Raw genomic sequence first — 27,302 nt, 5'->3', positions numbered from 1 at the left:
AACTGCGCAATAGTTTATTTAGGCACAACGAGGCACTGTAATTAGCCCATTTCAGAGCAGATTCATCAATAAGGTAGTTACCAGCTAGACATGTACACAGCTTTCTGCAGTGAACAGGTACAGACATTCACAGCTTAAGTCTCCCACTTCCAACCAAAAAGCAAGGCAACAATGAAGTCTTATAAAGTGCTCAGTTAGTCATTCTAACTACACCTCCCCAGTCATCACACAACACCCAGTCATTCAAGGCACCATTTTGCATGCCCTCCAGCTCAACACCGAACTTTTGGAAAATGTTCAGAAGTTCACTTAAAAAAAAAAAGAATGGGCACATCCCAGAAAAATGAACTTGCTGGCCTTACATGAACTGCAGCTTGTTCTACACAAGTGGCACCTGTGTATCCAACCCTACAGAATTAAAAGAGGACATTTCTGGCTTTAAAAGAAAGTTGGGGGTTTGTGCACAATTCACATGGGCCTCCACAGCAGGGAGGTCGAAGTTCGGTCTCGGCAGCTGTGCGATTGCACCGCAGAAGCGGTCAGCTCACGTCAGCTGCCCGAGACTGCACAGTAGCCGCTAGTGAAAGCGACAGGGGAGAGAGAAAATGAGCATGAACCCTGAAACTACACCTGAGCATCTCAAAACTGGGAAGATGAAGAAAAACCTGGGCATGCAGTGTTTCACTACACAGCATAAAGTGCTAGTTTTCGAGTGCAAAGCAATGTCCCCAGCCCTCCCGACGCCTCAGTCCTGGTACAGGAGGTAACCCGAGAAGGTGGAGTACTTCCAGCTGCTGCCATAGATGGCGCCGCGGTGCAGCCGCAGCCAGATCTGGTCCCCCTGGTACAGCTGCAGCACGGCGTGGTTGCTGGCGGTCTCGTGGTCGGGCGCGCCATCGTTGGCGTAGGCCGACACCATCACCTCCTCGTTCCTCATCAGATTGACGTACAGGGGCACGTTGACGGCCAGCTTCAGGATGTGGAAGATGAAGACGTAGGTGCCGTTGACGGGGCAGGAGAAGCGCCCCAGCTGCATGTCGAAGGTCTCCCCGAGGTTGTTGAGCAGCAGGTCAAAGACGATGGGCTGGTCCAGGGTGCCGGGGGCGAAGTTGGAGGTGCGGGCGGCCGAGAAGGCGACGCGCATCTGCTGAGGGAGGGGGTAGACGTGCACGGGCATGAGCGTGGCCCCAGGGGCGCTGACTGGGACGTCGATGGGCGTGATGCAGCGAGAGTCGCCCTGGCCCGAGTCCACACTGGCGAAGGTCTCGTTGTCCCGCTCCGGGCTGCTCACCTGCGAGGAGTCACTCCAGGTGGCTGAGGGAGAGAAGGAAGGCAGAGCTTCCGAGAGCAGAGTAGGGCTCGACCCCCCCAGATTACAGAACCCCTCCCCCCTTACCAGCTGCTGCAGGGGTCATGCTTGGTGCTGGGGGGCCCTTCCTAGAGCAGGAAGGCTCCGAGAACCCCACCCTTCTCCACATAACCACCCTCGTTCTACTTCTGCAGCCTTTGACTGCCAGTAAAGCTAAAATTGCATCAAATTTGCACTTGAACCATACATTAGATCCCAGCTCTCTGCACTGCTGCTGCAAAAGTTCAAATGCAGTCTAATGTTGAGGCACTGAGTTTTACAGTTACTGCTTCTGAGGAAAACCAGCAAGACATACCAGGTCTTTATCCTGCTACTGATCAGTGTCGATAGAGCTCCAAGATATTCTGTGAAAGGCTAGAAAAGGCTGTTCATGCTCTCTACCTACAGCACTACAGGTCATCTCCAGCTCAGAGATCTGAATGCGCATCACTCCAGGTGTTCCCACTCTCGATATTGCAACTTCAGGAGTTTACACCTGTACAAGACCCGACATGCTGCTGAAAATGTACTGTAGCATTAGACATAATCCAAGTTACAGATGCCAAGGATTTTACAGCACAATTAGGCTACAAAGTACTAGACCAAGTATGCATTAAGCTTAAAGTCAAGACAGCAGATCAGTACAGATAAAGATCCATTAGACAATTTTAAAAAGTTATGGTATGCAGCTGTACCCTCCATGGAGGGAATGGGAAAACTTGAGTTCAAGGCATGTTGTGGATTCCTTTCCCCTTTCAGATCCACCCACTTACTCAGCTACCAAGAGGCAGACTGCACTCACCAGGTGACCCACTTCTCAGAGACTGACAAGTTTTCAGAAAATAAAGTTAAAGTGCTGGGGCTACTCCTCCCAGTTCAGTTATTCTGGTAGTGTCCTGCCCAATTTGAACCTTCCCCCTCTTGCTCTGTAGAGGAAGACCGTGAGGACTACAGCACCTGCTCATCCTGTAGACTCCCTACCTCTCGAGCTGGCACGCTGCCCAGTCAAGCCTCCACGTTTATAGTTCTGCTGGAATCCCGATTCCTTAAAAGAAAAGCAAAGGCTCAGGTCTTGCTCCCAGGCTTTTGGCAACAAGATTTCATGCAACCGAAACAGGGATGCAGTATAGAGCCCAGGAGGGGCCATCAGTAAGAAAAAAAGTTACATTGAGGGAACAATTCATTCCCTCCTTTTCTTTCATTCATGCACACAATTTTCCTTTGTTTCCTGTGTCACAGTAGTTGCACGTGCATGGAAAGTTTCTAAAACACCAGCATTATCCCCTGCTCCAAGCAAACGCTAGGTAATTGTTCCCTCAATTTCCCCACCCCCCACCACTGATGGCCCCTCCTGGGCTCCGTAATGCAGAGCTAAAGATTAGGACTTAATTCTGATCTAGTAAATCAAGACCTTTCACAGGCCTCCTATTTCTAGACAAGCTCCTGGATCCCAGAGTGCAACAGCTCTGCCACTGGACAGGGGTTAGACATTACTGGCTTTGGCGTATGAAGACTAATAGAAATATACAACACATCCATCGGCTTAATTATTGTATTAGAGGACTATCTGCAGGACCTGCCTGTTGGAGACCACAGTTGGCAAGTCTGTTCCAATAAGACTGCAGGTGTGAATGCAAACACTTCGCTCCCGTTATAAAAGACCAAAAGGCTTCCTCTTCTGTAGCGGCAGCACAACTGCAGAACCTTCTGCACCTCAAGACTCCACTACTGGCTAAACCACGATTTAGAGTCTCATACAGAGGAATGGGTTCACTTAATCTCCCCCCCCCCCACGGCTCAGGCAGGTCAAATCTAGTTTGACAGACGAAGCCAGGACCACTCCAGCTGTGCAGAAGCCCTCAGCGAGCTGAAGCAGAAGCAGTGGGGAGGGACGGTTCCGTACCCTGGCACCATACAGGATAGGTGTACATTCTCTGGCGGGGTACGACGGTTGAATGAAGTTCCCTCCAGGAGACGGCATGCCGTTTTTGTAACTTTCAAATCCTCCTGAGGTGGAGAAAGGAAGAATCACAACACTGAATCCATCTGAGCCACATGTTTCAAAGTCCCACATTGAGCCCCAGTAATTAAAAAAACTGGAATTCACCACCACTCGTCATGAATGTTGCAAGAAGTCTTATCCTGTTGCCTGGGGCTCCTCCCAGGTGCCAGAAAGGAACTGCTAGGTCATAGAGCTCTCCAAGAGACTGCACAGCTCCAAAAGCCAGCTGCTGGGGAAAGAGCCGAGGGCTCATTTTCACCCATTACACCAGTGGCAAAAAAAGGCCTTTTCCATTTGAGGTGGACTCTGCAAGTCTACAGTTTGTCTGGATTGGGTAATGTCCAAATTTATACAATATAGGACAAATTTAATCAAGCAGTACATGCACATTTTAATGCATCAGTCATTTAGATTCTGGTATGATTTGTTTTCAACAAAAATCCCCAAGTTAGGAAGATCAGCACACTGAAGCAGCAGCAAGAGAAAACTGACAACTGGGTAAAAGCCTGGAAGATGGTTTCTAATGTGGACAAGCGCAGGGTTTCAGATCAGAGGCAGGGAGCTTGTTACAGCTTGTGGAAGACCTAAAAGTGCCCCTTCTCAGTTAAGTGCATTTCCAGTTTCCACTTTTACACCCTGGTGTGTTTTGAATATTCAGGTCCCTTGGTAACCTTCATTGTTTGTGAACAGAGGCACAGGCTGTAAGAACTCAAAATAAATCTTGTTGCTATTCTCTGGACAGATTTCACAGCACAAATTTAGAACATGGTGACCATTATCTTGTTTAGACTAGGGTGTACACCTTATACAGGTGTACCTGTATAATTGGCACAACATCCCTCAATATAAAATCTTACCATGCTAAGATTGTTTTCCTTTTAAAAAATTACTTCCATACTTTAACATGTTTAGAATATTCAAATCTCCTCTAGCACTCTGCTCCCCATATTGCATTAATGGCCCACACTCAATACCCCACACTTTTCTACATTAAAAGGTAACCTGCCAGGATTTCAACCCATCTGCTGGTTTTTTGTTAATCTTCCTAATTTACCCTCCTATTCCCGACTCTGGATCACCAATATAAAAGGTCCTAGTAAGGATCCATGTGGTCCTCCACTAGTCAATAGGGGAGATTTAGAGGGTACAGATAAGTGGGTGAACCCTCTAATTAATAATAGTCCCCAATCCAACCACTCGTGTCAGTCAATGTCCACCCCATGTTGTTTGAGAACTCATCTTTACAAGAAAATTCTTAAAAGCTCTCTGTAAAGAAAAATAGCCATATCATGCCCTGAGTACATAACCCTCTATTACTGCTGCTTGTTAAAAGAATAAATGGTCTGGCAGGCAAGACCTCCTTTTTCTAAATCCAGTTTCCTAGAAAACTTCCATATAGACAATTCTCTCCTTTAGTGCTTACAATTGTTTCCATTACAGGAAAGGTAATGGAAGCCAGACTTGCACTACAGACCAGCTACTTGTTTCCGTTTGGGATCCTTTTTAGGGCTGAACACTGCATTGGGAAGTCTCCAGTCCTGTGGGCAGTGCTGCATTGAATGATTCAGAAGCTGCGAGTCTGGCTTCCTCATTGCCACTTCCACTGGCAAGATGCCATCACATTCTAAGGATTTACCTGAAGGGTCTCCTCTATACTTAGACTATCCTGTCCAGTACTTTGTCTCCCCACCAACTACGGGAACATGTCAATGTGTTTATTCAGTTTTGAAGGCAGCATAACAAGCAGCCCTTAAAATGTGATCAATGTAGAGGTTTTGCACGCTGTATTCAAACCGTTTCTCCCCTCCCTCCCCACTGAGGGCCTGGGTGTTGCACTTTGAACACTGCATTTACACAGGCGGACAATTTGAAAGGTCTGCCTTAGATCACAGGCTCGTATGACTAAACACTGCTCAATTCTCCATTTTCACAAAAACAGTTAAGGTGTTGCCATTAGCAGTCACAGCCTCCCTGCCATCACTAACTCTACTGCTGGGATTTACAAAAACATGTACCAAGACCTCCTCAAGCGTCAAACCCTGAGCAAGGGTGCCAATCACAGCCTTATGAGAACTCTCAGGGCTTCAGAAAAGCATAGGATGGAAACAGTCACAGCCATCACACACTGGCAGAGGAGTGGCTTGAGTGAAGACTGAAAACGGCCACCTGGTCTGCGAAGACACCAGCTGACTTTGATGCAGTACATATGCTGCAGGGGAGTGCGTCAGCATAACCCAAAACAGAAGGTTACCCTTCTAACCCAACCCTCGAGCACGGTTCTACATTTCTCTAACAGACTTCACAGATCCCTGGTTTATCTACAAAGGCTGACAAGCCCCAGAAACACTCCTATGACAAATACGGTCACAGGCACCCCATCATCGCCCCAGGACCCGGAGAGGCAAGAAGACGATACCTTTGTACGCGCTGGGCGAGCGGTAGGAGTGTGCCGGTGCCCTGGCGCCGCGGGGCACGCCTCTGACAGCCCCCCGGCCGTAGTAGGGCTGGCTGGAGCGAGGGAAGGCGCCCATGTGCTGCCCGGGGGACATGTAAGCTGGACAGCCATTGCTCACCACGCAGTCCGACGGGTAGGACACTGCAAGACAGCCGTTCACTGGGTTCACTCCCATTTCCAGCAGAACACCCGCAAACTGCCGTTGGGCGCCACACCCTCCCACTTGAAGCGGCCGGTCAGTCGTCGGGGCCCAGCCAGCACTGGGGCGCAGCGCGGCACCTACCTGGCGGCAGGCTGTCCTGCTCCAGCGCCCCGGACGACGGGGTGGGGCACTCGGGGGGAGTCTGCGTGCTGGCGGTGGAGTAGCTCAGGCTGTAGGAGTCCGAGTAGGAGCTCGGCTCCGCTTTCATATCCGAGTCACTTCTGGGGGGCAAGGGAGCGTTGACCTTAAAGACCTGCGGGGGGGAGGGCGAGAGTGGTCTGAGGCACGTACAGCATGTGCACATCAGCATTCCAACCTGGAAAACTGGCGCAGCCCAAAGCCCTTACAGCACAGGCAGTAAGGCAACCAAGAAAACTGGTAGGTCTTGCACGAGCCCGGAATGTCTCCAGTAGGAGGAGTGACACCAGGGCTCCTGTAAGCATTTGCGCTTACAAGACAGCAGCTCAGCGGCTGAGCCATCGCCACTCAAACATCTTGAATAAAGCAGAGGTATGTCACGTCTACTGCAAAAGGCGTCAACTAAAAACACCCTGCAATACTACGGATCGGCGAGACTGCAATGCAGAGCAGCCGCAGACCACGGTGGTCGACTGGATATCATGAAAATCAACAAGCCTGAAACATGGGTACTGCTGAACCACACATGCACACACCAACAAGCACCCCGGCAGACCGCAGTGGGAAAGGGGACTTACAGTCTGCATGGCCTGAAACGGAGCTGCGCTCATGCTCAAGGTGTGGCTGCTGGGAGGGGAGGAGAAGGCCTGTCCTTGGGGCGGAGTGGAAGGAGCTGTGCCACTGCAGGGGGGACATTCCTCTGGCAGAGAGGCAGGAGCCTGGGGGGGGGGGGGGGTAAAGAAAAGCAAGGAGAAAAATGCAGTCGCTGCCTGCTCACCGCGCTGCAAGTATTGAATTTAAAACCCCACGCCAGAGCATTTGCGAGCTGTCAGCAGTTTGAAGGGACAGAATTTGGACGGCACAAGCGGACAATGGCTTCTGCTTACAGTTCAGAATGGTAGCGTGCAGTCTCAGCAAGTTCGGGACACCCAGGCAGGGCTAGGAGCCCCCTGGCAGGAGCCCAGAGACACTGGCCAAGCAAGGGCTCAAGAGCACCACACAGCCACAGGGGGCCGTCTTTAAACTCTCAAGACTATAGAATTTGAAATCAGTTTTGATTTGGTAGTAATACTTAGTTGCCAGCAAAAAAGTCACAAGGAATCAGTTTACTGAAGAACCCCCCCCCCCCAACATCTGATCAACGGATTGATGTTGTGAAGGAGACTTATAAAGTGAAAAGATCACCTTTTCTCTCTTGGGTTACAGGAGGAAAGGTTTATTAAATCCCAGCAAGCCTGGAATAAACTTAGGACCCCACCGAGACTTGATGTTATGCTGCAGAAGATGAAGCAGTCTTTGCATAGATTACCTGTTCTGTTTTTGCTGGTTATATTTCCATATGTAAACTCCCATCTATGCTATTATTATAATGTAAAATGCATTGATAGGTTATGATATGAAAGCAGAAAAGGTCCATTTGTATACATTATACTTGGAAATACTTTCATCCTTAAAGAGCTCTTGGCTCCAATACTCCCACTCAAGCTTGAACACAGCAAACTGGCTCTGGAGGGGGGCCGATTACAGATGTATCAAAGCCACTTGGATCAGGGATGAAAAGGAAGTGTTCAGGAACAGACTGAAGGGTGAGCCACAAAACTGGCCTACTGCTGCCGCAGGCTTGAACACGCACGTGGCCGAGAGCTCGCGGCACAGCCCATCTCCAGGACGAGAGAAGCAAGCAAACCAGACCACCTACTGGACTTGGATCCGATGCTTTATCCACACTGGATTCTGCAACTCCTGACCCAGCCGGATACAGTGGTGCTGGAACATAGCTGTCTGCATTTGAAAGCTGCATTTTATCCTGGAAGACAAAAAAAAACCTTAAGATGAATCAGCGTAGCTGGGTGAGCCGGCCACCTAACCCCAGAAACAAAAGCAACAAGGCACAAGTTACAGACCGTTACCAGAAGGCAGAAATACTTAAACTCTGGAAAACGGGGTCTGGGCTATACAGTACTTGGTCTGCTTCCTCAGCGGGGATGTCCACTCCCGAGTCAATCAGAGAGCACTCCCCGTTGGTCAGGCCCAATTTCGGAGGGATCTGAGCAGCAGGCACTGGAGCAGACTGCGGGGGAGGGCACAGTTTCACAGGCAGTTCTGTCAAGCATTTCCACTGTAATGAAGATTTCAAACCCCAGGCCAACCCCTTCCCCACCCGCCGACGTGGGCAGACTTCCAGAGCAAAGCAAGACCTCACCCCCCCCCCCCCCCGATTCCATCAGCACCGACAAGCTGAAAGGATACTGGTTATGGTAGCAAGTCTTGCTGAAGAAGATATCCCGATATCTAGATTTACACAGACCCTATCCTCCACCCTGTAAAATCCACATGAACAGCTCCAGGCTCATGTCAAATACCCCCCCAGTCTTACCTTCAGGGCTTTTGGAAGGAGGTCTGATGGGCATTTCTTGGGCTCTCTTTGCACTGCAGAAGAAAGGCGTTGTGGCTACGTCAAGATCACCTTATAGCTACGTGCACCAAATCCCACAATTCTCATCCCAAGACTCACCCCGGGGAAGTGACAATTTAAATCTAGTCGGATCATTAAAACATTTGTGGGCACGGGCTGAGCTCTGCAGCTCCAACATTAACATCAAGCCTGGTCGTGTCAAATGGGACCTTAGGGTGGGGGGGGAATTTTAGTTCCTAAAATTAGTTTAACTTAAAAGGTTTCTCTCCTCTAAAAACACATACCTATGGGTGTAGACGTTCCCAGGGCAGAATGCTTTAACCGGGAGGTTCCACCTCCTGGAGATCCCTCACCCTCTAGAACAGAATCCTAGAAAGCAAGACCATGAAGACTTATTTAATTACCTGCTAAGAGTGGGGAAAATAAAACCTCCCACCTTCCTTGTACAACTTGCTATAAAAGTTTTCTAAAGAAATAGGCCTCAAAACATTTTACAGATGATCTCCACATTAACGGGCAATGAGCCACTGGCGCAGATTAGGAAAGGCGAAGCTCCATCCCACAAGACCCCAGATCTGAGCCCGTGCAGGAGGGCTCACGGAGCATCGTCCCCTGCTGCAGGACACCTGGACTGGAGCCCCGGGTTCTGCCCTGTCAGAGTGGGCCGGCCCCAGCAGGCGCTCGAGGGGAGTCCCACAGGGGCAGACGCTTGCAGTACCTGCATGAAGCTGAACGAGCCCTGGATCTCCTCCATCAGATCCTGCAGCTTCTGTTTCCGCAGCTCCGGGTCGGCCGGGAGGGGTGAGGGGGAGGTGAAGACTGCGACCGGCGAGGAGTCGGACTTGGGTGCCTATCGGAGAGCAGTCAGTCAGCCTTGTCCCCGGCCACAGCTAAAACATGGGCAAGCTCACAGAGCACTAGGGAAAAGACCCAAATTGCTACAAAAGCTTCATATAGGCTTATATAAGCCCATTAGCACCGATCTCATAGGACAGCACCATCGGGGAAATAAATGCAAAAAAAAAACTTATAAAAGAAGCCTTACCACCTTCATTTCCTGCTCAGGTCTGGACTTCCTTTCTCGTCTCTGAACGCCACCATGAGGAGACAAGAAGCAGATGGGTTGGACCAGTTTGACAGACTTCAAGGAGCTCGACGCCCTGATGAGCCCAGAGCCCGAGACGGAGAGGGTGTACTTGCCTGCTTGGGCTCAGGAGCAGCAGCAGCAGCAGCAGCAGCAGCAGCAGCAGCAGCAGCAGGGGGCTTCACCTCCACCTGCTCTTTGGGCACAGGGGCAGGGGCAGGGGCAGGCATGGGCGCTGGAGCAGGAGCAGGGGCAGGGGCTGCTCTCCAGGGTTTCAGGGCGGACTGCGGAGGAGAGGCCGGCTTCTCCGTGTACTCCATATCCCAGGAATCTGGAGGCTCCTGCTGCTTCAGAGCCAGGAACTCCGCCTTCCAAGCGGGCACTGGCTGGCCTTCCTGCTCCTGGGTGCGGAAGTCCGTTTCAGGCAAGTAGCGTCTGTTAAGAAACTACATTATCCAAGAATAAATAATAAAGTGAAAGTTCCGCCTTGGTATCTTGTCAGGAATATGCAGAAGCTCCAAATTTGTGTTTGGAGCAGACATTTTAGCACAGAAAGCAGATGAGAAGGACCGGGCCACAATGCTGCCGGTAAACATTAAGAACTGGCCAGTGCTCTTGCACCTGGCGAGAAGAGCTGGATTCTTACCTCCCTAGCGGGAACTTCACACTTTGGTAGCGGCACGGACGGTTCTGAAAGAGAGAAGACTTGGCTTGAGGACCCAGGGCCAGGATAGCAGCAGCGTCAAGCGACGGCTCCACAGGGCGCTGGGGCCAGCGTTACCTGGGACGCCAGCGGCGGGCCTCTTCGGCGCCACGGGCTTCTTCACCACTTCAGCCACCGCCTCCTCCAGGCTCTCGCTGTGAGGGACGGGGATGTGATCGAAGTAGCCGCAGTCCAGCAGCCTCGCCAGCTGCTCCTTGAGGTGCTTGTCTGCGAGGAGGGAGGGGACACCCACGAGATGGAGCGCGCAGCCACCAGAGGCGCCACCCCCCCCCCCCCCATGACCTGCAACGCCCACTCCCTGCCTCCCCCCACCCGCCCCCAGCCGGGAGGGGGGCACGTGTTATCGCGAGCGGCCGTGGCAGCAGGGGAGCGCCAGGCTTGCACACACTGGCCAGACTCACATGTCGTGCCGGCCACGGGCTTGTCCGCTCCCTCCAGCAGGTCCCCGTACACGATGGCTGCCTGCTCCATCTGGTCTTCCACGCTGCAAGACAAGAAGCCAGGGTCCAACAGGGAACCAGGTTTACTCCCAAGCCTGGGCCTGCAGCTCTGGAGAAACTTACTCCCCAAGCCCCCTTATATTCGAGGGCAATAAGCTCCCCAAATATTAACACCCACTGTTGGGGGGGGGGGGGGGGGGGGGACAGATAGAGCTCCCACCCCGAGGCCTCCTCGAACCCGGTACCTCATGCTCTCGTTGCGCTTGCAGCCCGCCCGCTCCGAGAAGCCCAGCAGGTGCTCGAGCTCGCGAGCGGACAGGAAGGGCGCCCCGTTCAGGCCGCTGCGGAAGTCCTTCCTCACGTGCTCCTGCTGCAGGCTCTGCAGGACGTAGTGCACCTGGAGCACAGTGCACAGCCGCTTCTTCTCCACCTCCGTCTTCTGCAGCTGCTCACGGCGCACGGCCTTCCTCTGCGCCTTCAGCAGCTGCGGGACACGGGTACGAGTCAGGGGACCGCCGAGGGCTCCCATTAGACCTGCATCACAAGCCCCGCGGGGGGCGGGGGGGGGGGGCTCTTCAGCGACGGGCACGGACCCAGGCCCTTTCCAACGGGTCGGCCCACTAGGCTGCTCGCAGGGAAAAGGCCAGCGGTTTCACCACCTGCCTGCCCCCATCAAACTCAGGGCATCCAGAGTGAAGCCAAGCCTTAAGTAAAGGGATTGATCAGACACTGAAGTCTGGCCCCACCATGCGAGCTGGAATTTTCCCCACAGAAAACTGCTATTCATCCCGTCAGTGAGCCTGCATCACCAAGCATGACAGAGCTCACTGAGCAAAAATATACCCATGCGCTGTGCAGCATGAGATCAGCAGAACGTCCTCACACCCTCCCCCCCCACCACACACAAGGGAAACGCTGCCTAAGCACATGGCCTTTAACAGAGACCAATGGCAAAAAAATCAACTTCCAGCAAAGGCAGAGCAGTGGAAACAGGCTGTCTCAGCACAGGAGCACAGATCTATGCTACCACTACACTTATCTCCAAGGTTCCCATGTGCAGAAGAATAGGAAAAGAGATGGTAAAAGTACTAGTTCTCCCAGAGCTCTCCACATCTCCAGGTCATTGTACAAGCAGTCAAGCTACCAAAAAAAAAAAACGATAAGCACACTACCAGCCTCAACACCTACAGTCTTGGCCAGCCTCTCTGCTCCAGTGTTCAGAGCAGCGAAGGCACACCTGGATTCTTTGAAGTCAGTACAGTTCAAAGACAGTGAGGAGCTCTTGTTCGGAAGAACAAAGACTTACATCTTGGCTAAGGGAGCTGAAGGTCTTCTGCAGTTCTCTTGCAAATGCCAAGTTGTGAACAACTTCATCATACTTCTCCACAGCATCCTGCAAGCGACAGCAACAGGCCAGGTGAACCAGAGCTTAGAGATCTCTCAACATGGAGGGGGGTAAAATATACCCAAGTTTAAAATGCAGGAATCTGTGACCAGGATCTAAAAGTGATCTGCAGAATACAGCTTCCAGAGCATGCAGTTTAGTATAGTTATAGTCCTTTAAGATCAGGATGTCAGAATAATGCAACACATTTAGCCACTGCTTTTAGGAAGTGTGAAAAAGCCAAGGGGACTGTGGACATCATACAAGTGATTCCTGAAATGTAGAGGTCCCTGCCCGTCTCGGTGGCCGGATCTCACCAGCTGGTCCTGGTTGAGGGCCTCTCCTGCCTTCAGACGTTGCTTGTAGTCTTCCAGCTTCAGCTGTGGACAAACACCATCCAAAACCAAGAACAAGCTCTCACCATCATGTGCCGTGCACACAGACATCAAGATCACAACATGGCAACTTGACCCTCTTTTACCCTGAGCTCTCCTGCCAAAAACGCAACACTTCAGACTAAAAAAAAAAAACACAAAACAAAATCAGGCACTGGTAAAAACGCACGCCAGTACTGCGGAGGAAGCCCCAGTTAAACCCCGAAAGGGGAGCCCAGAGGGCACAAGTTTACTTTGATCGGCTAGGCAATTAACGCTGCAGGGAAAGCATTCCTCACAGAGCACTGGGGCCCTCGCACAGAGATCAAACCCTCCCGCACGAGAGCGAGCGACGCTTGGGTAAGCGGAAATGCAAAACCTAGATAAGAGGCCAACAGGAGAGTGAAGACTCAGGAGACCAGCCCGCAGCCGCACAGAGGTCTACTCCACCTTCTTCTTCTCGATGTTGCGGATCTTGTGCTTCAGGCAGATGAGCCCGTTCTCGACGTAGGTGTCGTAGCCCTGGTACGTCGGGGTGGAGGACGCCAGGGCCAGCTGCAGCGAGCTCAGCACAGGGGGGGCCTCCGCGGTGGGGCTCCTGGGGCTCCCCTGCCTCTCCGCCGTCACCTCGGAGTGCTCCGACATCGGCGTGAGGTCCAGGACAGGGGAGGGGGACAGCTGCACCATCGTCAACACCGTTTCTGAGGAGAGAGGAGAGGGAGTGAGGCCAGCTGGGGGCACGGAGAAGCCCTTATTACAGCCCTGGCCCCCCAAGCCGCCCACAGCTGGGAAAACCCCAGACACTCCCAGGCTCTGAACACACGCCCCACACACCCCACACACCCCCTCACTGAGAGGCGGGTTCCCTGCCCCAGCAGAGCCAGGGACTAGCACTGTGCACCCGGTCACCTGCACTGACCAGGCCCAGCTTGCTCATTCACACTTAACCATTAGAACACGGCAGCAGACACCCACTGGGAGACAGCCTCTCTGAAAGAGGACTGGTGACTGGAATTGTGTATGGGTATCGAAAGGAGTTCCTGTACCAGCCTCGCTCCAGCCGGATAGACTATCACCACCGCTGGGCTGCAAGAGTGTCCACCCAGGACGCAGCTGGGGCTGTTAGAGAGAGAAACGTCCTCTCGCCCAGTGGAGCTGAACATGCACAAACCTCCACAGCCTGTGCTCACCTCAGCAGCCAAAGCTGGCGTGCTGCAGCCACCCAGAAGAGTCTCGAGAAGGAAGACGGGACACAGCATCAGGACCAAGGACCCAGGGAGCACCAGAAGGGCACTTGAACCCCCCCAGCCTCTCGGGGAACTAGAGGCCAGCAGGGCCGGAGCCGAGCCCCTCCGGTGAGGGAGAGTCCAGCGGCGTCGCCGACCCGGCCCTCAGCTCACAGGCCTCGGGGGCGTCCGGCATGGCGCGCTACCCAAAACTGGCATGTTACAGGATGACTGCTCATTTTTTTTTAAAAGCAATCCCTCCTCACCAGGGTTCACATGGCTTCAAGCCAACAGGAGGGGGGGGGGGGAAAGGAGGAAATCCGTTTACCAGACCAGGCCATGCGTGAGCAGCCCAGTCAGCTCTGGTCCATCGCCCGGTTCCCGCTCCGCAGCGCAGCTCTTAACCCGCGGGGCCAGATCTCTCTTCCCTGACTCTGCAGAGGCGCATCATGATGAAGCAGTATTTCAAACGCGAAACGAAAGGCTTTAACCGGCACATTCCTTCCAGCCCGGTCCCGGCAGCTCGCCGCTACACACACACAGCCACCCACCCACTGCAAACTCGCCCCCGGCAGCTCGCCGCTACACACACGCACACACACACACTTCAAACTCGCCCCGTGCTCGAGCCTCCACCCCACACAGATGCCCGTTAAAAGCTGCGGCAAACCCCGAGATCCCCAAGAAGCCCCCCACGCCTACCAGGACGCGCAGAACCGACAGGCACCCAGACCGGCGCACTAACCTCGGCGCTCCTCTCACGGGGCGTGTGGATTGCAGCTGAGGCGGCGGCGGCCGGGGCTAAGCAGAGGCAGGTGTGTGACCACATACACGGAACAGAAACACGGCGAGCGAGCGAACGGTCCTCCCTCCGCAGCCCGCACAGCAGATGTTGGGGGGTAACAGGGGGCAGGCTACCCCTACCTGTTCTGTTTTATACGCGCCCGGCCGTGCGCGCTCCGCCGATTAGAGCATTTCGATCTATTATGACGTCACCGCGTCCGGCAATCCAGACACCTGCTCCCCCCCTCCCCACGCGCGTGCACCGTCACCCCCGCTGACCCCCTTCCGCGCGGCGCGGCGCGGCGCAGCGCAGGGCGGCGGGCGAGGCGCTTTTCACGCTGGTCTTTTTACTTCCACGCCGTGTGATTATGATCTGTTCTAAAGCAGCCTTCGTGGACACGGGGAGCGGAAAGGTCAATGTCTCGTTTTGCACGGCTGAGCACGCCGCCCCGGACGGCTCACCCCTCCACGCCGGCGCCGGGTCGGAGGGGAGCGGCTGAGCGCTCAAGCACCAGTAATTGACTCGGCACTTTCTGCGCCACGACTCGGGACCCATAATAATAATAATAATAATAATAAAAAAAAGTTTTTCTCTCGGATGTTTTAATGTTATTATTTATTCACAATAACGTGTGAAATCCGTAACGCAGAGTGGTCATACAGTGAAAAATTAAAATTATTTTCTTCAGTCGTGTCCAAAAAGGAATTGTATGATGTAGATCGGTCATAGATCAATAAAAATATTCAATGGCCTCTATTCAGTGTATTTATTTATATACCTCAAGGGGTTCTCTTCATTCTAGGGCGACACAACGAGGGGTCATCCGGACCGCATTATCCGTCTGGTTTATAAAAGCACACTGACCCAATGGTCCCGTTCGAGTCACGTTTTCAACGGACCCCGAAGCCCCCGTTTCCACAGAGGGGTTATTCCAGGGGGTTTATAACACCGCCCTCGGCGTGGACACGCGCCCCTGGTCCAGGTCCAGCAGCAACGCTGTTGGTTCCGAAGCGGTCGAGTTCCCGCCCTACAGCCCTCGAGAGGACCTTTCGCCGTCTCACACCCGAATTAAACCTTCTTTAACCTCCCAAACTGACGGTGAAACAGTCACTGCAGCTGCCGCATGGTACAATGTACCGACCGTCTACGTCAATTCTGTATTTGTACGCTAATAACCCAAGCACGTTTGCACACATGACTTGACTGCTGGAAGCGAATTGATCGAGAATCTCATTCATCGGACACCCCGGCTTCTCTCAGCAAGGCTGGGCAGCTGGATCCATAACATGTAACATGTAAAAACCCTTCGTCTTTTTTTTTAAGTAGACTTCCCTAGAGTTTCCTCTGGGCTTGTGGTTCGTGAGTTTTTTTTTTTTTTTTGGTGGTGCTTTGTTTTTCTCAGATTTCGAACAAGGTAGAAAATGGCTTCTCCAATATGAATCTGATTTCATTAATCTTATTTTCGAGGGTAACACTAACAGCAGGTGCTGGTGACGTTGGCGTTTTTCCGCAGTAACTGCTTTCTTCCACTAGAGGGAAGCAAAGCCCCTGCTGTCCATTAACATGTCCATGTCGGGCTACTGTCCCGTGAAGCGCGTACCGCACTAATACTCTTATAACTGTACTTGCCAAATCAAAACGTAGCCGAGCAAATGAAGTTATTCCTATAAAAACTGAATAGGGTAACTAAAATTAATTTAAAATTTATCTAAAAAGGGAACTGAGATGTATGAAATTTTTACAGCATAATGATTGATTAGGGAAAGCCTAATATGAAAATAGCCACGTACTGTAGATAAAAGCACAAAAACAAACTGTATCAACTGCGGGTGTGTTAGTAAACGGAACAAAAATCTTTTCCGGCTACAAATCGCTCTGTGCAGTATAATGAAGGTCCAGTAAGCCCCCCTTTTAGAGTTATGGTTTGGGTACCAACTATAGCCTTTATATCTGAGCTTTATAGCTCTGAAAACTGCAGAGATGAAAAGATTATAGAGCAGGTTTCCTTGCTCATTAACAGTGGAGCACACACACACACTGAAATCTCCACAAGCTACCTTTATTATACGACTAGTAAAAAAGTACAATATGTATAAAAAATACAAAACTTGCTCCAGAGATCTCTAATATAGTAGTACAAAGTGCATAGCTACACACATGCTTGTAACACTACAGCTAAGAAACTAGTCGCTGCAGATACCATGATGGGAGGTCATCAGACTTTCAGGCAAATATCTCACTGGGATCCTGTTCCTCATAAACTCCTCAATTAAAGGAGTATCCTCTTAAACGCATTAACAAAATCCAGATTTTTGCAACGTTGTATTTTAAATATATGAATTACAGATCAAAAAAACCTTGCCCTCATCTGCAGAAATCTGTACAAACAGTGCTAGATAAGATGCATCAGTTGAGTCAGGATAATTCGGGCACTGTGCCTGAATTTAATTGCCCCACCCCACCATTATTCGTATGATGGTCTAATTACATATTTTAAAAGAAGAGAGCACGAAATGAGCCCCACATTGGCACCAGCACAACACTGCTGAATCACACTGCGCGTGCCAGCAAGAAGCACACACCTGCTAATACCACGAGCAGCTTTTAGTGTCCGGATCAGGTACCCCACTCCCACACGGCCCGAAGAATTTCTTGTAAAAGCACAGGCAGGAGGGAGAGAGCAAATGCAAATAAATACAAATAAATAACAGTGAGAGAAGTCCTTACAATATTTACCCCGTACATAAAACCGAAAACAAAGTGTACCATGTTAGTGTGCATGCACGGTGCTGTTGTACACACAAATAATACACAAAAACAGCCTGCGGACAAGTCTGTAATCATTTCTCCACAAAAAGACAATCTCTGGGCTTTACAAGTCCAATTTTCACAGGCGAACATGCACACAAAATAGCTGCCAGCATGTTCAACCCAACACTAGCCTTTTAAAGAGGTTAATTTCTTTAAAAACAAAACATTACTGCAGTCGTCTTTGCACTGACACACAGAAGATGATATGGGATTTGGAAGAGATGAGCTTTTGTTTGGCTCAACCCACAGCTCGCTCATCCTAGGAGCCAGAATTGGGCCTCAAGAGCTCTGAGCTGATGAGGGTGGAGGGACAGGCCTTCTGTCCCAAGAGCCAGTCCTCACGCAGTCTGGCAGCTCCGGTCTGGGCCACCCTACGAGGAGGCAAGCCCAGACTTCCAAACGAGTGTCCAAAACCCGATTCTCTTCACACCCGTGATCATCTCCTACAGAAAAACAAAAACTCAGAAAGTGGGCATAAGCATCACTGTTCTAGGTTTTGCTAAATAGGCTGGTGCTGTAGCTGAAGTAAAACCAAACAGGAGCAATAAAAAAAAATCACAATGACAACAGATGTATCCCTCATAATGACAGCAATTGCACACGCAGAATAACTGTTCTGATTTACAAAAGAAACCCTAGTGAGAGATTTGAAAGCTTGAAGCAGCTAGAGCTCATCTCTTAATCAGTTCCGCTTGAGCTCAATTATAGTATCATGATACATATATAGCTGATTTGGTTACATTCTTCAAAGTATCTTGCCTAATGCCTTATTTTATTGAAAAATGAAGACGAATGCACAACCCAGTGGAGAAAAATTGTAGGCATGACAGCTCTTTAAAACCCAGGCCTAGCAAAGCTGGTCTAGAGGGGTCAGATTCAGGAATAAGTGAAGAGCTGTCAAACGTCTTCCATGTTATTGGCTCTGAGAAGCAAAGAGCCTCCTGGAAGAACAAGTCCAAGACAGCTCTGTGCCTTTTAGGTCCGTCTGTTCGTGTTATTTCTGAAACTTGATACATTTCGCACACCAACGGGACAGTCCTGGAACAGTCAAACAGGTGAACATTTGGGCAGTTTAGCTGGTGTGAAAAGCCGACAATCATCCTTCATCCTCCAGGCATTTTAGGAGCTGAAAGTGTCTACAGGAGACCTCGTGGGTGGTGTGGTACCAGGAGGCTTTCAATCACAACACAAAGGAAAAAAAACAGCCAAACCCTAGAGAACGTGGGGAAAGGTCCCTGCGGAAACTCCAGGGGATTGAAGGGGATGTGGCAGAATCCAGCAGAAACGACCCGGAGCCCGAAAGGGAGAGCTCTGCACTGGAAGACCACTAGCACTCCAGCCAGCTCTCGCAACAGGAAGAGAACAGGAGAGGCTGCAGGCCTTCGTGCACTGCGCTCCCATACTCCCTGGAACGCAGCAGCAGATCAGGCAGGGGCCTGACCCGACGGGCGGGCAGATCACTGCCGAGGTGTGGCCAGGTCTGTGGAAGGCTGGAGTCCGTCCTGGACACATAAGGCACAAGGCTGGACGCCATTCTGTCCCTGAGAACACCAGCTGGGAGCAGCCTCCAGTTAACCCAGCCTGCCTGTCTCTGGGAGACGGGAGGAAACCACAGCACCAGCTGAAAGCGACGAGAACATGCAGACTCCACACAGAAGGTACCCCAGGCCAGGACTGAACCCAGGATCCAAGAGCTGTGAGCTGTGGGGATGAAAACTTTTCATAACTAGGAGAGGGCATACAGGGAAATAACTGATATAGTGTTTTTCAAAAGCTGTATAGCACTTAAATCCCACGGTCCAGAAAACTGTAGGCTGTGCACTGTGTCAATTCATGCAATACTGCAATAATGACTTCCATGTGCCATATGTAGCACTCCTGCAGGACAGATACTCATGTCAATGAATAACAGAATAAAAGAACACCGTACAGCTGTCACAGTTGTTTAGTGAGATCACAGGTGTTTCCTGACGGAGGATTCATTGGCCCTTGAATACCAACGTGGCACATTTAAGGCTAAAGGACTTTCATTTCATGTTACCTTTTTTGTAAAAGCTCAAACAGCTGTCAGCTCAGGGAGTGTCTAGTGCCAGATATCCCTGAAAGGAGCAGTGGGGCTAAGGCAGGTGTAAACACTACGGCTCCCTCCTGGAGGCAGCGGTTGTGTGCCCGTGCGCACAACGGGGAATAAGGAAAGCCCAGTCCTGGACTGCTCCCACGTGGAGTCGGCATCTCCCCGCGGGATTCCTAAAGCTCGTGTACGCAGGAGAAGAGCCCATTTGGCTCAGTGTGCACACGCAGGCGTGGGAGCTATCCGACTGGCAGGGGAAGGAAAGGGAAGAGTGAAGGAGGGTCTACTGTAGCTGCCCTTGGACATCAAAGCAAAATGAGGCAGCAGCCGATCGCTAACCAGCCAAAGCGTCACCACTCCTCCTCTTCCTCCTCCTCCTCGTCTTCCTCTTTGGCCAGGGGTGGGGACTGCACACCCTGGGGCTCCAGGGGCTCCGGGGGCTCCCTGCCCTCCTTCTTACTGCCACAGCAGGGTTTGAAGAGATGGGGGTCGATCAGGACTTCTCCGAAGCGGCCCTTGTAAATGATCCCACAGCACACTTTTTGCCTGGAAAAATTCAAAGGATGGAGGGAAAAAAAAACCAAGGTTCAGGTCTGGTCAGCGAATGAGCGTGCCCCCCCACACCCCGGCTGCCAGGCCCCAGCGTGGCTCTAGGACACCACACCTGGGGGGCCGCAGCGAGCAGGGCAGCAGCCCCCGCCCTCCGGCCGCTACCTCTTCCAGTAGGTCAGGTCGAGGAAGGAGAAGACGGGGGCACGGCCGGCGCCCGCGGGCAGCTCCGTGTCCGAGCCCTCGTCGGACGGGTGGCTGTAGCTGGGAGACTGGGCGGGCGAGGCGCTGGAGGCGGAGCTGTGCGCGTCGGAGTCTGCAGCAGACAGACAGGAGACAGGGCGTGTGCGGTGGGCACAGGAGCGGAGGCCTCGTGGGCACCGGCACGCGGCTCCCCGGCGCGGGCGGCGGTGGAGGCGGCTCTTACGGTGTCTTTTCAGCTGCCCCTGGAGCCTGCTGACCGGGCCCGGCCGGACTCTGCCGGACAGCAGCTTCATCTTCTTTGGCCTCGCCGATGTCTTCACGCTGGGGCCCCCTCGTGCGTCCACCACCTGCGAGCGCACAGCGCGGCGTTAGGCCGGGCATCCCCGCTCCCCAGAAAGTTTACTGAACATTTTACCTCCTCGTCAATGTTCCCTCTAATTTCTAATGGCCCATGCGCGCACAAATTTCAAGTTTTTCCCCCCCTTGACAAAAACTTGTGCGCACTAAATTGTCAATTCTATGTAAAATTGTAAACTTGAAATTACTTTTTGTTAATATAGTCATTCTCGGAGAAGCATAGAGATCCAAAAGACCGGGACAGCGATTCAACGAGCCCAGTCATGGAGACTGTGTGTGGAGCGAGCAGGAGCAGGGAGGTATGAGACTATGAGAACTGAGATATCGATGATCGAGTAGCGATAATAATGCACACAGCCAAGTCGGGCCTCTCATCTCATGGTCAATTTAGCATTTTTCAATTGACGACCGTGTTTGTTTTATTATGATCATATTTTGGGGGGAATTTAATTTAATTTCCTATGTGTGTGGATTTCCTAACCTGTGTGCGCCCGCACACACGCGCACAGCTTAGAGGGAGTATTGGCCCTAACCCACCTGTAGACATATCACACCAGCTCTATCGCACACAGCCCAGAGGGATTAAAGTGCAACGCTGCCCCCTGCTGGGGTTCGATCACTGTTGCTCATTTAGAGCTGCACAGCGCCCCTCGCTGGCCAGCGTCAAACTCTGCAGTACCTGCACAGGGGAATTCGACACCAGCTGGGGTGCAAACTCAGGAGACAGCAATGATCTTGCCACTTCAAGATCAAACTTACTGTATACAAGTACACTATATCTAGTATGTTATATCAATCATCACTTAAAATATTGTACTTTTCATGAAACATCATTCTTTAAGTTCCATTATCAAGGTCATTAAAAAAAAAAAGACCTAATTTCCCCCCAGAAAAAATTCTATTCAAAGCAATTACCCAACTACAAAAAGCTACAAAAGTCCTGCACAAAAATCAAAATTCTGTCAAAATGAAAGAACTGGGAAAATAGACAAGAAAGACCCAAACTTGCCAAAATCGGTTCGGGGTTCCAGTTGGTTCACTACCTACAGTGCTTCTTGAAGTGCAAAGCAGGGCTGGCAATACGTACGTGATTCCAATTCTTCTTCGATCCGACCGGTAACTTCTTCCAGCGCTTCACGAGCAGGACACAGGCATTGCAGATCTCTCCAGAGCGCGCCTCACCCAGCCTGCGGGAGACAACACCGCCAGGTCAAAAGACGGAACAGGATCCAGAAAGAAGCGACGCCTAACTGCAGACCTGACTGTGGCTGGACTGCAAATGAGCAATTCAGGAATCACTCATGCACACATCTCTCAGGGCGTCCAACACTGTGCTAATCACAACTCAGGCTTTCCTAAATATGAAGGAAACATTTAGGACAGTACTTTCATACAGAATTCAATTTGCATAGGCTAAAACTAGAAAAATTATAATCTACAAAACACCAATACTGCAGTACTATGAGGATCAGGTGGATCAGGTGTCTTGCCTCATCAACCTGAACTTAATGTCCATCTTCTAACCAGAATTAAATTACTATTTCATTTAACAACACTGCTTTCGCTTTGAGCATAAACACTCCTACAAGCCCCGATGAGAGATGGTTAGCGATGCACCTGAGCACAAAGACATAGCTAAGGGCGGCTGGGTTTATGCTGGAGCAGGTCCAGTTAGTGCCTCTCTGGATTCATTCATGCGTGAAAGCGCACACTGCATCGGTCTCCGGTTGTGTTGACGCTGCAGCCTTGTGCACAGTTGTATGAGCCCGGCAGGCCTCTCGATGTCACCAACGTGCTTCCACTGACCACCCTGCTGGGCCTCGACCTCAGCCCATCACTGCCTATCCAGACGGGCAGAAGGCCCAGGCCAGGCCTCTTCCTGCAGTCTGACTGAGCTCCCCAGGTCAAGGCACCGAGCGCAGGGGCTTCCCTGACCAGCCACAGGACTCTGGAGCCCTGCAGTGGGGGGGGGGGGGGGGGGGGGGGGGAAGGGCCTCCGGGCAGGGGCGCGGTCCCGGAGTCCCGGAGCTCTTACCCGAAGCAGCTGCGGAAGTCCCTCTCGTAGCGCTGGCTGTCCGTGAAGCGGGAGCTGGAGGACTTGGCCCGGCAGATGCAGCAGCCCAGGAGACTGCGGTACATCTTCGGCTTGTGAAACCCGAACATCTTCCTGCGGGGGCACGGGGCGCAGGGCACGGCAGTGAGGCTCCGGCCTGCAGAGAGGCCCACCTGCCCCGCACAGCGCCCACACACGAGAGGAAACAAAACCGGCTCCCCGAGAGCGAAGGAGAGCGTTCCTGAAGATCCATTAACTGCTAACTTCCAGACAGGCTAGACAGCTTTCGCAGTTGTTCTTCGGAGCAACATAAAATGAAATTTTAAAAACCTACATTTGTTCCAACTGATAAATGTAACTTTGCGTTCTTGTTTAAAAGGGTGGCTTTATTCTAGATGCTGCAGCACGGGTATTTGACGCGCCAGAGGAGTGCGGCTCAAGCAAACCCTTTCTATAAACCAGCTCCGTCTGGATTAACAGCTTTAATTGGTGGGAACTCCCCAATTAGGCACACGGTTCAAAGCATCCATACCGTTCTGATGGGGAATACCGGTGTCCAGACTTGACACATCCACTGCGCATTAAAACAAATCAGGAGCACATATTACACACCTGTGGCTTGTTGAGAAAATCAGTTGTCTCTCTGAGATAGGAACACATCTTATAAACTAGGTTTTTAATAAGAATATGTACGGATTTGGACAGAGGTTCAGTCAAAGACTCAGTGGGACATCAGGTGGACTGTTTCTTTCTGAATATTTTGGATAAGTATAAATTACAGGTCGAACTCGGTCGTTGTTGAACAGAAACTTAAGCTCATCCTTTTCAATATCCCCATTCTGTACAGCGAACCTCAACAAGTTTTCGATCTCGGTACTAAACCCGCAGAAGGCTTTAAGAATTAATGCCACGTAATTGTCTATAAATTTCCTTTACATAAGATGACACAATGACAAACTCGCTTTTAGGCTTACACACATTCTTAGACTTTTATTGGATTCTGTTTATAACTTTCCCACGCCTTTAAAAACAGTCCTGCCCAGGTACTTTCACAGATCCTGAGGTGCAGACCGGTACGACTAGGGAGTTTTAGCCGAGGGGTTAAATTTGCTTTATTTGGGTTGCAAACGGTCTGAATTTGGTCGAAAACGTGTGCGAAAACGTCCATCGCTACGGGTGGCCGTAAAATAAGCGTTTTTTTTAAGAAGCGGAGATCATTTCTGTGCCTGTCAATCCTTCCTAGACAGGAGCTCTGCAGCTGTCTTCTGTGTGACCCGCACGAAAAGTAGGTCAGCAGTCGTCGGTCTGTCAGATGGCGACGCTGTGTGACAGCAAGCGCGCCGGGCCGCCGAGCTCCGCCACAGTGCGCATCGACCTTCACGGACAGAAACCCGACGCCCGCTTAAAAACTGCACGGGAAACGTCTGAGATAAAATCAAATTCTCTAGCAACTCTCCTAGCGGTGGTCCGTGGTTTAGAGTGCAGGCGCACGGAGGGGGGGGACACACACAAATTAAAGCAAAGCCACTCAGTTTGTTCGCAAGACCAGAAGCCATCTCGGAAGTGCTAGCGAGAGCAGCTGTTCCCCAGGGCTCCTCTGGCCTGACTGGCAAGCTGTCCAGGCCTGACGTCACGCAGACACGGCCACACGCTTCAGATAAGGGCCGCCGGGGGAGGAGTGTGCGGGGGTGTGCACAGACCTGCGAAGCGCTGCAACTGCGGAAACCGCCGCGAAAGGGAGGAAAACTGCCGTACGGAAGATATAAGCACAAAGGATCAGAAACTCCCCCACCTTGACGAGCAGAACTCGCTGCAGCAGCGGCTGCGTTTTATATGGTGCGTCGTTTTTGTCACCAAGCGACACTGCCCTGAGACGTCGCCTGACAGCCCACTGCTGCTCAGGGGAAGCTCGGTTAGCTCCTGTGTGCGCCCCGTTCTTCACATGCAGCCCATTTCTACCCCGTTGGGGGCACTTCTGCCTATTGGGGGACGGATACGTCCCCGCCACGGCCGGGGTTTACAGACTCAGCGGCGGAAAGCCGGTCAGGACTGGCGAATGCTGCTCCCGCACGGTGTCACCTGCGGCGCCCTTTGTTTCCAGGCAGTTGCGCGCCCGGAGAGCCGGAGAGCCGGAGAGCGCACCGGCCCGGCGCACAGACTCGCAGACGCGCCAGTCTCACGGGCACACGGACGGGGGATGGAAACTCCCGAGAGGAGCCACTTCGCAAACGCGGCCACACGGCGCGCTGCCGAGAAAATGTCTACAGAGGTCATCGAGATGACCGGAGATGCGAGCACCAGTCGTGGTCTTCGAGACAGACGCCATCACCAAAGCGCGGTTAGACGAATACACACATTGTACAGGCTGACAAATGCACCTAAGCGCGTGTTTGGAAGTTAGATCCGCTACTCAAGCATAATCAAGTGCAGTTTCTAAACGGGGTCCAAGAGACTGTTCTAACACTGGGATTTGACGTTTACAGCTTTTTTTGGCGGCACCTGCGTGGGGTTATTTAATGATCTTCACCGCAGCGGTAGTCGAATCCATCTGATACACTTACTACATTAGCCTGTCCCATGCTGGTGAAATACGAAAACATTCAAACCACGTTAAACACATGTCGCCTTTATTAGGACAATTCAGCAGCTACGATCCGTCTCTGTCGCAGCGGGTCAGCAGGAGGAGAATATATAGGTTATGAGGTCAAAATGAGCAAATTTTCGGCCGATCAATGGCAGGTAAATAAGACTGAAGTCAGTTATCGACATAGACTTCGCTTGACAGTAGTGGAGCTGAACGCTTTACAGTACCGTGTCGTAGTTACGTGCGCTCTTGAAATATACAAGAAACTTTGAAGGAAGTTTGCTTTTCTCACCCTAGGAGGACGAGGGAGTCCTCAAAAATATTTAAAACAAGCAATCAGGGGGAAAAAAAAAAACATCAACAACGATTACCCACGCGCCCGCAGAAAAAGTAGGCTACTTCAATAAAAAAAAGATCTTCAGCTACGAGCTTTACGTAGCAACTAAGAAACTTGTTACACTAAAGCAAGTTTTCTCCTCTCTCCAAACAACGGAAAGCCCCTACCTGCCGAGAGCGTGGACTTCGAACCCAAAACGAAACGCAGTTGTGATTACGGCAGCCGCAACTAAGATTCATTGAGCTATCCGACACAATAACACAAGCTGCGCTCGCTTGTTGACGCTTCACTTGCTCCGTCTGGGAAATAGTAAATCGCTCCGCTCTGCGCAGGCGCCGTTCCCACGCCACCATTTTCTTCAATCAAAACCTATTTGCATACGCGCCTGACGTTTCGTGGCGTCTGCATTCTGATGGCCTTATAAGGAAGGGGATATTGCGCGGGAAACGGGGGCTGGTACTGGTTGCCATGGCACACTTTTGTGCGCCAGGCGAATGGAAGCAGAGGGGCGGGGCGATAGACGTCACCTTGGAGCAGCAGATGGCCTCGCTGCAGAGGAGGAAGTGTGCGCTTCACGTCTTTGTTCCCGGCCGGAGACGGGTTGTATCTGCCCGCCGCTAACAATAGCGGCATTAATGCGCTGTTGCGAAGATGGATACCTTGCTGGGCTCAGATCTTAACCCTGCGCCGTGCTGGTGGTACGTCACCATTGAGTCTAAACCCGGCGGGAAACCACGCACGGAGTTTACGGAGCCTGCAAGACACTGGCGCGTCGCCAGTGCTTAACCTGAAACGCTGCCGCGGAAATATTGCTTTCTGGTAAATATGTGGCTTTGTATCACGTTCTCCTGATAACGTGGTGCATTCGAGGTCTTGCACCGTCTGTCTACACACCAGGTCAAGCTGACAGCGGGGGTGGTTGGAGCAAAGAGCACCCAGATTCATCTTGGGGGGGTGCAAAAGAATGGCCAGCGCTCACAGTATAGGAGAACTGAGCCGTTTTGGTCTTGGGCCTAGCAGACTGAGCGCGACGGCCTTGCTACTTACCTGCTCTTGTCATTAAGTCAGGAGCGGAGATGTACAGGGGCTGTCCTGGGATAGGAAAACTTCTACAAGCCTCCTGCTTTTTGTAGGGTGCTGGTGGGCCAGTAGGTGGCACTCCTCCCTCTGAACCACAGTTTTCACTCCACATCCCCTCATAGCATCCTGTGGGTTGTCCTTCCTTTGGATGAGATGCTAAGCTGAGCTCCAGTGGTCCTGTTTGTTGGGTAGGGCTGTTGACCCCGCTGTCCTGGCTCAGTTCCACTCTGGGCTTGAGCAATCAGGTGTCCCCAGAGCTTCGCCCTCGATTCACCTGGTGGGGCAGTTCTTCTCTCTCCCCCCCGTGTGTAAAGACCTCTGGGAACTATATAAATGCAATCGATGGACCTGAGCTGAGTATTCAGAACCCTCCCAGCCATTGTCAAGGATTCCTGGAGGAGTTCTGCAGAATGAATGTGAAACAGAACCACAGGACACACAGAAACTACATGGAAGTGCATTTAAAACAAAGAAGAGAAGGCTCTTTACCCAGAGGGTGGTGAGAGTCTGGACCAGCCACAGGACCTGAACCTTTTTAATTTTGAAGAGACTAGATGACAGGGGCCTGACGCAGGTATTCAACCTCCTCAAAGACACTGAAAGACAGCCCAAGCGGATTTCCTCAGAATGAACATGGAATACAAACACAAGTGGAAGCTGTTCTTTACATGAGAGTGAG

General features: G+C 51.7%; 2 protein-coding genes across 4 annotated transcripts; both read right to left on the bottom strand.

Moving 5' to 3' along the window:
• On the bottom strand, positions 1–13,266 carry caprin2 (caprin family member 2). Its single transcript, XM_088923441.1, has 20 exons — positions 13,018–13,266; positions 12,511–12,573; positions 12,116–12,202; positions 11,055–11,293; positions 10,771–10,853; positions 10,427–10,576; positions 10,292–10,335; positions 9,762–10,091; positions 9,607–9,648; positions 9,280–9,411; positions 8,846–8,930; positions 8,523–8,575; positions 8,109–8,216; positions 7,845–7,952; positions 6,724–6,864; positions 6,089–6,260; positions 5,767–5,946; positions 3,252–3,355; positions 2,330–2,393; positions 1–1,314 (listed from the first exon to the last, which is right to left on the bottom strand). Exons 1-20 carry the CDS (start codon positions 13,252–13,254, stop codon positions 746–748), a joined length of 2,991 nt encoding a protein of 996 aa, XP_088779567.1. The 5' UTR covers positions 13,255–13,266; the 3' UTR covers positions 1–745.
• Positions 13,267–16,615: 3,349 nt separating this feature from the next.
• Positions 16,616–25,846, bottom strand: sinhcaf (SIN3-HDAC complex associated factor). 3 transcript variants are annotated; one of them, XM_088924309.1, is made up of 6 exons: positions 25,711–25,846; positions 22,605–22,736; positions 21,657–21,756; positions 20,436–20,559; positions 20,174–20,324; positions 16,616–20,005 (listed from the first exon to the last, which is right to left on the bottom strand). In XM_088924309.1, exons 2-6 carry the CDS (start codon positions 22,730–22,732, stop codon positions 19,810–19,812), a joined length of 699 nt encoding a protein of 232 aa, XP_088780435.1. In that variant the 5' UTR covers positions 22,733–22,736; positions 25,711–25,846; the 3' UTR covers positions 16,616–19,809. The 3 variants fall into 3 exon arrangements, with proteins under 3 accessions (XP_088780435.1, XP_088780433.1, XP_088780434.1); XM_088924307.1 differs by having other exon boundaries at positions 19,677–20,005; positions 20,174–20,559; positions 25,711–25,842; XM_088924308.1 differs by lacking the exon at positions 25,711–25,846 and having other exon boundaries at positions 19,677–20,005; positions 20,174–20,559; positions 22,605–22,818.
• Between the last annotated feature and the right edge of the window lie 1,456 nt (positions 25,847–27,302).

The sequence above is a fragment of the Atractosteus spatula genome, chromosome 8 (assembly GCF_055471065.1).
Source record: "Atractosteus spatula isolate fAtrSpa1 chromosome 8, fAtrSpa1.hap1, whole genome shotgun sequence".
NCBI classification, from domain to species: domain Eukaryota; kingdom Metazoa; phylum Chordata; class Actinopteri; order Semionotiformes; family Lepisosteidae; genus Atractosteus; species Atractosteus spatula.
This window is presented reverse-complemented; position numbering and strand designations above follow the sequence as displayed.

What these genes read in the sequence shown, in the direction of transcription:
- caprin2 (XM_088923441.1), bottom strand. Translation starts at nt 13,254, where the DNA reads ATGGTGCAGCTGTCCCCCTCCCCTGTCCTGGACCTCACGCCGATGTCG. An exon ending in GTGAAGTTCCCGCTAGGGAG is followed by an intron (nt 10,092 to 10,291) that starts GTAAGAATCCAG and finishes TGGATAATGTAG; the next exon opens with TTTCTTAACAGACGCTACTT. An exon ending in CGTTTCAGGCCATGCAGACT is followed by an intron (nt 6,261 to 6,723) that starts GTAAGTCCCCTT and finishes TCCCCCCCGCAG; the next exon opens with GTCTTTAAGGTCAACGCTCC.
- sinhcaf (XM_088924307.1), bottom strand. Translation starts at nt 22,732, where the DNA reads ATGTTCGGGTTTCACAAGCCGAAGATGTACCGCAGTCTCCTGGGCTGC. An exon ending in GACTTCCGCAGCTGCTTCGG is followed by an intron (nt 21,757 to 22,604) that starts GTAAGAGCTCCG and finishes TGTCTCCCGCAG; the next exon opens with GCTGGGTGAGGCGCGCTCTG. An exon ending in GACCTGACCTACTGGAAGAG is followed by an intron (nt 20,006 to 20,173) that starts GTAGCGGCCGGA and finishes GAATTTTTCCAG; the next exon opens with GCAAAAAGTGTGCTGTGGGA.